We start from the raw sequence: 10,704 nt of genomic DNA on the forward strand, positions 1-10,704 counted from the left end.
TATACTTTAGTATGTTATTGGCTGGTGTACGAGTCCCAGAGGATATATCGTTAGGCAATAACAGTGATGAGTTACAGCATATTATGTAGTTCTGTGTGAATATTCATTACTTCATGACCTTTAATAAATTACAAATTCTGCTCTAAGCAATGATGTGGTAAGAGCTTCCTTCCCAGATGAGCTGTGTCATGCTCTCTCTCATAAGCATACTCAGATCATACTCAGAGCCTGATTTCTAACTACAGACTACAGACTAAGAACAGTCAGTTGACCAGACCACACACTAGAAGGTGAAGGAGACGACGACGTTTCGGACCGTCCTGGACCATTCTCAAGTCGATTGTCTTGAGAATGGTCCAGGACGGACCGAAACGTCGTCGTTGTCCCTTCACCTTCTAGTGTGTGGTCTGGTCAACTTACTTTAGCCACGTTATTGTGACTCCTCGCCTGCTTAAGAACAGTCAGTTGCCACTCTACAACAGCTCGTTGGGAGTGATCTGACTGCAACATACATACTCAGACAACAGGTTATATATACATATGTACCAATGACCTAATTGCACTGATCTTAAAGTAAATATATACTCAGACATCTCCTCTTTCCGGACAGCTCTCTAATCTCTGTCATTCATTTAGACCCTATAATCAGGGGGGACAAATATAATACCATTTTGACGAACACAAAATCAAATTTATCTATTGGAAAAATGATAAAGAACCCTGCAAAGTTTGTCATAGACCAAAATTATATACATTTTAGTATAACAAGAATGTCTCTGAAATTTATCATTCAGATTCGACCTTCAATTACATAAAGTGACAATCCACCCGTCAATGAATAGAGTTTAAAGACTATAATCTAAGGAGAGCAATCTAAGCAGTGAGAGGCATCTTGAGACAGTAGGTGGAGATATGAAGGGAGAGGAGGAGAAGAAGGGTAAGAGGATGGGGGGAAGGGGTAGGGGAAGGGGTAGGGGAAGGGGTAGGGAGGGAGGAATGGGTAAGCGGGGAAGGAACAAATATGTTATGACTGCAAGAGGTAAATGTTTGAGAATAACTGCCCTAGCAGCATTCCTACGAGGGGCTGCAGCATTCCTACGAGGGCTGCAGCATTCCTACGAGGGTCTGCAGCATTCATACGAGGGCTGCAGCATTCCTACGAGGGCTGCAGCATTCCTACGAGGGGCTACATGGTTACATGCCAGGCGCGGACACCTCCACACCGCGACGATCATAACAGCATCCTGTAAATCAGGATGCTGATTTACAGAGACATGCTGAGACAGAGACAGAGAGAGAGAGAGAGAGAGAGAGAGAGAGAGAGAGAGAGAGAGAGAGAGAGAGAGAGAGAGAGAGAGAGAGAGAGAGAGAGAGAGAGAGAGAGAGAGAGAGAGAGAGACAGAAAGAGAGAATGAGAATCTTCATAGTAGAGCAGCGAAAGACTTCGATTCCCAGCTGTAAGTCGCTGGTTCGAATCTTGGCCGGAACAGAAACAATTTGGCAGCGTTTCCTTTCACCTCATGCCCCTGTTTATAAAACAATAAATAGATACCTTGGGAGTCATACAGTTCCTAGGGGCTACAATCACAGGGATGGTCAGGATTGTTGGCAAGACAAGACAATTACACACACAAGCACACACACACACACACACCTCACTCGCGCTGTGACAAACCGGGGGAGGATTGACTGGGAACCATTCCATAATTATTTGTCCACGTCCTCCTTAGCAGTAATTTGGAGACGTGCGAGTAAAACCGATTGGAGGGTTGTGTTCCAAGGGGAAAACTAGTTGGGTAAGGCTTACCCACGAGGTATGGGAAAGGAAAGCTCTCAGCCTGCTAACAGGAGCCAGAAGTCGTCTGCTGCTGAACCCAACTTTGTAACATAAAAAAAAGAGAAACAGATTGGGATTAATCTGTAGTTGGATGAAAGGGAACTGGATTAATGGGTGTCTAGATGAGATAGAAAGGGATTAATGGAGTCTGAACGAGACAGAAGTGGATTAATGGGTGTCTGGATGAGACAGAAGTGGATTAATGGATGTCTGGATGAGATAGAAGTGAATTAATCGGTGTCTGAACGGTACAGAAATGGATTAATTGGTGTCTAGATGAGACAGACTTGGATTAATGAGAGCTTGAATGTCTGAATAATAACATTTTTTTTAATTTGAGCTGCAATCTTGTGACTTAGGAAACCAAAATTGAAAATTACCCTTGGTCTGGGTCAGAAATAAATAAATAAATAAATAAATAAATAAATAAATAAATAAATAAATGTTTATTTAGGTAAGGTACATACATACGAGAGATTTTACAAAGTTTGTTGGACTAATAGATAGAGCTGGTACGTACAATGCCTGAAGCCACTATTACGTAAAGCGTTTCGGGTACTAAATGCCCGAAATTAGTGCTAGAGTTCTGAGGGTTTAGCAATGAGGACAGGTTAAGGGAATTGAATCTCACGATCTAAGAGCAGGAACAGATATGATCACGATATACAAGATACCGAGTGAAATAACCATAAAGTGGATAAAAGTAGCATGTTTAAATTGAGATAAGGTAAAGCATGATGACGAAAGTGGAAGCTGGAAACGCAAATGATTTGAAGAACTGTAGGGTTTGAAATGATTTGAAAATGAAATGTATTCGAGCCCTGTACGGGTGGTCAACAAGTGGATTGCACAGAAAGGGGAAGGTGGGGAAGCCACCTCCATCTACCAGTTTAAGGCAAGATTTGCCAAAGATTTCGATGGCCAGGAATGTTAAATTATAATGCAATGGATACAAGAAGGCTAGTTGGCGAAGCATGAACTTCCCCGTACTCACTGATAGGTAAGTACTGATAGATAAGAAAAATACCCATCGCATAGGTTCGAACCCTCAGCACGGCTCCGGTTGATTTGCTCATTAATATATCAGGGTAATGTTACCTCTGTATACTGATAGACTAGCACCACTACCACAATCATCACCACCACCACAACCACCACCCTTCACTACCACAATCATCACCACCACCACAACCACCACCCTTCACTACCACAACTATCACTACCACCACAACCACCACCCTTCACTACCACAATCATCACCACCACCACAACCACCACCCTTCACTACCACAACAATCACCACCATCACAACCACCACCCTTCACTACCACAACAATCACCACCATCACAACCACCACCCTTCACTACCACAACAATCACCACCACCACAACCACCACCCTTCACTACCACAATCATCACCACCACCACAACCACCACCCTTCACTACCACAACAATCACCACCACCACAACCACCACCCTTCACTACCACAACAATCACCACCACCACAACCACCACCCTTCACTACCACAACAATCACCACCACCACAACCACCACCCTTCACTACCACAATCATCACCACCATCACAACCACCACCCTTCACTACCACAATCATCACCACCACCACAACCACCACCCTTCACTACCACAATCATCACCACCACCACAACCACCACCCTTCACTACCACAATCATCACCACCACCACAACCCACAACTTGAAAAACATAGCGAGCCTCGAACCTTCGAATACCATCTTCTTGAGGTTATCTTGAGATGATTTCGGGGCTTAGCGTCCCCGCGGCCCGGTCCTCGACCAGGCCTCCTTTTTGTTACACATCCCCCAGGAAGCAGCAGCCCGTAGCAGCTGTCTAACTCCCAGGTACCTATTTACTGCTAGGTGAACAGGAGTCATCAGGGTGAAAGAAACATTTTGCCCATTTGTCTCCGCCTGGGATCGAACCCGGAACCCCCAATTCACACCCAAACGCCCCGACCTGTGAACAATCAGCCCCCACATTCATAATAATAATCCGAAACACGTTTCGTAATTAGAGTCACACCTAAACTACCAATTAGAGGCAGATTATTAGGATAACGACTAGCTGCAAGGGGGGGGGGACAACGGGCTTCATCTTTGCACACTAATTGTGTATTTAAATTATATTCAAATTAGCCTAATGAAGTTTGGCATGATATGGGTGGTAATTAGTTGTGTCAGGCGAGCCAGATTTTGTGAGCGTGTCCAATAATTTTGTATTATTTGTCGTCAGGGTGTAAGATATCTAATTTGAACAAGTCCACAAGGGCCGTAACGAGGATTCGAACCTGCGTCCGGGAGCATCCCAGAACCTGCCTTAATAGACTGAGCTACGACAGGGTTAAAAAAGAGTTGAAACCGAAAACCCTGTCGTAGATCAGTCGATTCAGGCAGTGTCTGGGATGCTCCCGGACGCAGGTTCGAGTCCTCGACGACAAAGTTGAAACCAAAAACCCTGTCGTAGCTTAGTCGATTAAGGCAGTGTCTGGGATGCTCCCGGACGCAGGTTCGAATCCTCGTCACGGCCCTTGTGGATTTGTTCATATTGACGGAGGTTTCAACCCTTTTACCCTGTCGTAGCTCAGTCGATTAAGGCAGTGTCTGGGATGCTCTCGGACGCAGGTTCGAATCCTCGTCACGGCCCTTGTGGATTTGTTCATTTGATGCATCATGTTAGTGTGATCTCTGTGTGTAATATTTGATTTGTTTCTGTTGCTTTTAACTATTATGTGATTTTTATGCTTGGGGTGTACGCACCTAAGTGTGCTTGCTTAGTTGTGCTTCGACTCTTTAGTCCCGCCTTATCCGACCCGTCAAGTGCCGTACAGGTTTTTAAGAATGTTAGGTATTTTGATATCTTTCTACTTCCATCTCACTTCTTTCGTTGATATCAAGTTTAATTCTTTATATCAGTCTTTGTAACTCATACCTATCAGTTCTGGTATACTTCTGGACTTTCTTCACACTTTATTGTGTTTGGAAATATTAAAAAATCCAAGCAGGCGCTGCATGTTCCAGGATTGGTCTGACATATGTGGTATATCAAAATATCTAGAGGCAATTCGTATTTAAAAAACCATGCCTAAATCCATCATGATATCATATATATATATATTCAGCTGTTAACATAAATATGTAATCTCAATCCTCAAACCTCCCCCCTCCCCCCCCCACCCAGGTGTGTACTAAACTATTTGTGCTTGCAGGGTTGAGCCTCTGTTCTTAAGCCCCGCCTCTCGACCATCATTAGTTCACTGCAGTGACCCTTCTCAATCGTTTTTTTCTTATCATATTTACATTTTAGGCTTTGTATAGAATAGGCCTCGACAATTTAATCATCAAGTTCGTTCAACTTATTTACAACTCTTGGTCTGAACAATTAGGTTCAGTGTTCAACACTTACACAGTGTTGAACAGTGTTGAACAGTGTGGAACACAGTGTTGAACACGGTGTTGACATGTTCAATATACAATTAGAGGACAAAGATGAGGCTCGTTATCCCGCTTGCAGCTAGTTGTTATCCTAACACTCTGCCTCTAATTGCTTGAACACAGCGTTGAACACAGCGTTGAACACAATATATCACAATATCAGGAGGTTTAACGCTAGTGTATACCGGGTTCAGCCACTAGAGGGAATTCTCATTACAATAATTAACTACTCACACCTGTCAGTTAGACATGATATGAGGTGTGATAACGCCCCCCTCTACACGATATCAAGTAGCTACGAGCTCTGAATTACAGCTGATGTGTATCCCATTTACAAGTGATAACTAATACAGTACGTATCAAATACATGAGCAAGCGTGGAGAGATACAGTGACAAGCGAATAATTTGGATTCCTTGTACAAGGCCATGAATTCATGGTATTTCAACAGATCAACAAGGACGTTTATCCAGTGGTGGTGTTCATTGGATTCACGCGACGGTCCGCTGTCACTCAGACTGTGCCTCTGAGTGCCAGGGGAGGGCCACTGAGTGCCAGGGGTGGCCATTGAGTGCCAGGGGTGGCCACCGAGTGTCAGGAGAGGCCACTGAGTGCCAGGGGAGGCCACTGAGTGCCAGGGGAGGCCACTGAGTGCCAGGGGAGGCCACTGAGTGCCAGGAAAAGGCCGCTTGGGCACTCGACCTACTCCTAAGATCAACTACTATAATCAGATCTGAGATCACACGTCTTGTCAAAGGTCAACCATTCCTGCTGTTTAGATAGTACTTATTGTAACTATTTGGACTATCGAACGTACATAGACTTGATGGTCAATTCGATAGTACAATTTGGTACTATTCACTTTATAAGTCTGAAGAAAAATTAAGTTAAAACCCAAACTTAAATATTCCTAGGCCTTGTATAGCACATATATGTACTGTATTAAGCCTAATATAGCACATATATGTACTGCATTAGGCCTAATATAGAGCACATATATGTACTGTATTAGGCCTAATATAGCACATATATGTACTGTATTAGGCCTAATATAGCACATATATGTACTGTATTGGGCCTGAAATTGCGTGTATTAATCCTAGGATAAGTTAGGTTCAGTTAGCAACATAATTATACCTTTACCGGTTGGTTCAAATTCAGTAGTACTAAATTTTACTTTCTAATTGTCCATTAAGTCAATATTGTTACTATTAGGACTCTCTAAACAGGAGGACGGGCTGGTCAAAGTACGCCACCAGTCAGATCAAAGTACGCCACCAGTCAGATCAAAGTACGCCACCAGTCAGATCAAAGTACGTCACCAGTCAGATCAAAGTACGCCACCAGTCAGATCAAAGTACGTCACCAGTCAGTTCAAAGTACGCCACCAGTCAGATCAAAGTACGCCACCAGTCAGATCAAAGTACGCCACCAGTCAGATCAAAGTACGCCACCAGTCAGATCAAAGTACGCCACCAGTCAGATCAAAGTACGTCTCCAGTCAGATCAAAGTACGCCACCAGTCAGATCAAAGTACGTCACCAGTCAGTTCAAAGTACGCCACCAGTCAGTTCAAAGTACGCCACCAGTCAGGTCAAAGTACACCTCCAGTCAGTTCAAAGTACGCCACCAGTCAGATCAAAGTACGCCACCAGTCAGGTCAAAGTACACCTCCAGTCAGTTCAAAGTACGCCACCAGTCAGATCAAAGTACGCCTCCAGTCAGTTCAAAGTACACCTCCAGTCAGTTCAAAGTACACCTCCAGTCAGTTCAAAGTACGCCACCAGTCAGTTCAAAGTACGCCACCAGTCAGTTCAAAGTACACCTCCAGTCAGTTCAAAGTATGCCTCCAGTCAGTTCAAAGTACGCCACCAGTCAGTTCAAAGTATGCCTCCAGTCAGTTCAAAGTACGCCTCCAGTCAGTTCAAAGTACGCCTCCAGTCAGTCCAAAGTACGCCTCCAGTCAGATCAAAGTACGCATCCAGTCGCCACCAGTCAGTTCATTGTTTGCCTCCAGTCAGTTCAAAGTACTGACAGGAGGTTTGGCGGGTGCATGGAATCACCTTTGAATCTTTGTTTAGAGGACGGGCTGTTCTCGCCACACCAGCTGTTTATGATTGAAAAACGGTTTACACACGACTCACAACTGCTGACGTTCGAACACTTCCGGAACAAGTGTTTCACTGACGAATTTTGTTCGAATCACAACGCTGTAAATGCTTCACCCACGTACTACAAATACAAATAATCGCCACCAGAACCTAAACACCTAACCTAACCTAACCTATATATACACAATATGCTAATATATTATAATATTAATTTATACTTGAAAAAAATCTCGTTTTGAATGAACAGCATGTAAAAAATTATGAATACGTCCGTGGGGTCGACAGCTGGATGGAATGGACTTGAGTCGAGGACGGGTTGCTATAACTGCTTCACTCACGTGCTACAATTACAAATAATCGCCAACAGAACCTAAACATCCAACCAAACTTAAACTATAGAGAGAACTTTACTATGACTATTTAAGCCTAACTTTATAACTGTAATATATTTATATATGAGAACAAACTTTTATTTTAAATACATGATACTTTAGCATGAATGAATGCGCCTTAGTGGACGGCCGCAGCCTTAACGAGCCTGGCCTGAGGAGTGAAGTATACACTGAGGTAGTTAACATTAGGGCAAGCAAGTATATACAACACGCTCTTATACACTCTATAATATTAACATTATTGCAATATAACATAAACACATTTTGCAAGATGCACCAATGACCATAAAACCGAGTTGAATATAGAAAGGAATACAGTTACACAAAAGAGAGGTGTGTGTAGGAACTTATTGTCTCATTTCTCCCTACAACAACAGTTCTCTGGACCTGCGACACTGCTCGGCTTGCTCAGGCAAGGAGAAAGATTACAGAACAGTCTACAATACTCAGCAGTGAGGACAGAACCGCGGTAATCACAGTGTCGAGTTATATATTGTAAGCCAGTGAACTTACACAGTGAAATATATCAAACTTAACGTGAGAATTATCAACTCACGCAAACTTATATAATTATAAAATAATTATATACGGACGTCCATGTGAGGAACAGAGGATAAAGGGCCAATTTCATCCACAAATCTTGACTTAAACGAGTGTGGGAAAATGCCCAATTGTGACAGTAGTGGAAGGGAATTGTTACGGGGATAAGTGCCAAGCCATTACGACTATGTAGCACTGGGAAGGGGTCAGGATAAGGGTATGGGATGGGACGGGGGGGGGGGGGGTGGAGGAATGGTGCCTAACCCCTTTGGGACGGTCGAGGATTGAACGCCGACCTGCAGGAAGCGAGACCGTCGCTCTACCGTCCAGCCCAAGGGGCAGTAGTGGAGTGAACAGCTGTGACGCCATAAGATTAGAATGATCCGAGTACGAAATACTGCAAACAGGTAAAATAATAATAAAATGTTTATATAATAACTATAGGAATATATATTTGTGGTTAATTATAATATATATTATATATATAATGTATTTAATGATTACAAGATGTATATTGGTTAATACAATGAGTGTTAAAAGGTTATGAATCTCTTGAAGCTCCAATGCTTCCCAGACGGGAACTGAGGATGCAGCAGGCGTTGCCCCTCTGGATCGCCACACTGAGGCGCTGAAACAAGTTGTATATTAATTATACAGCCGGCAATTACCCTCAGAGTTTGGGGGGTGTAGTTAGGGCTCAACACGGCTCTATGGAGGGGGGGGAGGGGAACTGGCACAATATAATGACCTCATATATAAGATCAAAACTACAGAGGACAATAACGTCTCCAGCATTTAGTGATGACCTTCTATACCTCTAATCTAACCTGTGATCAATATTTCTATAACATAAGCATTATATATATATATATATATATATATATATATATATATATATATATATATATATATATATATATATATATATATATATATAAGCCTTCAGCAATTGCCCTGATTCTTTTGTTTTTAAGTCAACATATTTTTGCAACACAGACCAACTCGCAGTATTGATCTTTCATGACCAGGAGAGGGGAGGGGGGGGGAGGGGAAAGGGGGGGGGGGGAGTTCATGCCAATTTCGTTCAACGATAATCGTTCGTTTGTTGCCTATTTTCCAGGAAATATTCAGTGTAGCTAAGCTCTAACGACGAGACATTTACGAGCTCGTTAAACTTTATTCTGTGTCTCGTACTTTTGGGACCCAAGATCGAGTCTCTGGTGATACGAGAAAATTCAATCTCGCCTTTTTGTGTCTTGACACAGAAGTTTATCCCTCACAAGAGGTGTAGAACCAGTCAAGGTAGACTGGTTCTACACCTCTTGGGTCGAGGTAGACTGGTTCTACACCTCTTGGGTCGAGGTAGACTGGTTCTACACCTCTTGGATCGAGGTAGACCTAGCTGGTTCTACACCTCTTGGGTCGAGGTAGACTAGTTCTACACCTCTTGGGTCGAGGTAGACTGGTTCTACACCTCTTGGGTCGAGGTAGACTAGTTCTACACCTCTTGGGTCGTGGTAGACTGGTTCTACATCTCTTGGGTCGAGGTAGACTGGTTCTACACCTCTTGGGTCGAGGTAGACTGGTTCTACATCTCTTGGGTCGAGGTAGACTGGTTCTACACCTCTTGGGTCGAGTTAGACTGGTTCTACACCTCTTGGGTCGAGGTAGACTGGTTCTACACCTCTTGGGTCGAGTTAGACTGGTTCTACACCTCTTGGGTCGAGGTAGACTGGTTCTACACCTCTTGGGTCGAGGTAGACTGGTTCTACACCTCTTGGGTCGAGGTAGACTGGTTCTACACCTCTTGGGTCGTGGTAGACTGGTTCTACACCTCTTGGGTCGAGGTAGACAAGTTCCATCTCACCTTTCCTGGGCGTAATCACTCAGTGCCGCGTTACAATTAGGGTTTCTGGGACAGGCGTCGTTAACGAGGTGATTAGCCGCTGAATGGCATCGTTAGCTGTCTGTGGGGCGGAGAGTAGTGAATTGTGTGCACGTGTCAGTGTGGTGGTGGTGTTTGTTTGTTTGTTCTTCGTTTGTTTCTTGTAAATTGTGTAGTTGAGACCTACTCCGGGGAGTCGAGCTCCCCTACGATCGGGGAGCCGGTCGGCCGAGCGGACAGCACGCTGGACTTGTGATCCTGTGATCCTGGGTTCGATCCCAGGCGCCGGCGAGAAACAATGGGCAGAGTTTCTTTCACCCTATGCCCTTGTTACCTAGCAGTAAAATTGGTACCTGGGTGTTAGTCAGCTGTCACGGGCTGCTTCCTGCGGGTGGAGGCCTGGTCGAGGACCGGACCGCGGGGACACTAAAAAGCCCCGAAATCATCTCAAGATAATCTCAAGAAGA

The 10,704-nt window shown here is 44.0% G+C and overlaps 2 protein-coding genes across 2 annotated transcripts; one reads left to right on the plus strand and one right to left on the minus strand.

Annotated features, from left to right (window-relative positions):
• Positions 1–912: 912 nt before the first annotated feature.
• LOC138371551 (uncharacterized) lies at positions 913–8,984 on the plus strand. The gene is made up of 3 exons (XM_069336430.1): positions 913–937; positions 6,525–7,349; positions 8,893–8,984. Exons 1-3 carry the CDS (start codon positions 913–915, stop codon positions 8,982–8,984), a joined length of 942 nt encoding a protein of 313 aa, XP_069192531.1.
• Positions 8,985–9,725: 741 nt separating this feature from the next.
• On the minus strand, positions 9,726–10,214 carry LOC123752904 (uncharacterized). The gene is made up of 2 exons (XM_069336431.1): positions 10,067–10,214; positions 9,726–9,976 (listed from the first exon to the last, which is right to left on the minus strand). Exons 1-2 carry the CDS (start codon positions 10,212–10,214, stop codon positions 9,726–9,728), a joined length of 399 nt encoding a protein of 132 aa, XP_069192532.1.
• Between the last annotated feature and the right edge of the window lie 490 nt (positions 10,215–10,704).

The sequence above is a fragment of the Procambarus clarkii genome, chromosome 36 (genome assembly GCF_040958095.1).
Source record: "Procambarus clarkii isolate CNS0578487 chromosome 36, FALCON_Pclarkii_2.0, whole genome shotgun sequence".
Taxonomy (NCBI): domain Eukaryota; kingdom Metazoa; phylum Arthropoda; class Malacostraca; order Decapoda; family Cambaridae; genus Procambarus; species Procambarus clarkii.

Excerpts from the sequence above, each read along its gene's own strand:
- LOC138371551 (XM_069336430.1), top strand. The coding sequence starts at position 913 with ATGAAGGGAGAGGAGGAGAAGAAGG. Across the intron at positions 938-6,524 it reads GGGAGAGGAGGAGAAGAAGG|GACTCTCTAAACAGGAGGAC; the intron begins GTAAGAGGATGG and ends TGTTACTATTAG. Across the intron at positions 7,350-8,892 it reads GTTCAAAGTACTGACAGGAG|GTTATGAATCTCTTGAAGCT; the intron begins GTTTGGCGGGTG and ends GAGTGTTAAAAG.
- LOC123752904 (XM_069336431.1), bottom strand. The coding sequence starts at position 10,214 with ATGGAACTTGTCTACCTCGACCCAAGAGGTGTAGAACCAGTCTACCAC. Across the intron at positions 9,977-10,066 it reads AGTCTACCTCGACCCAAGAG|GTGTAGAACCAGTCTACCTC; the intron begins GTGTAGAACCAG and ends TCGACCCAAGAG.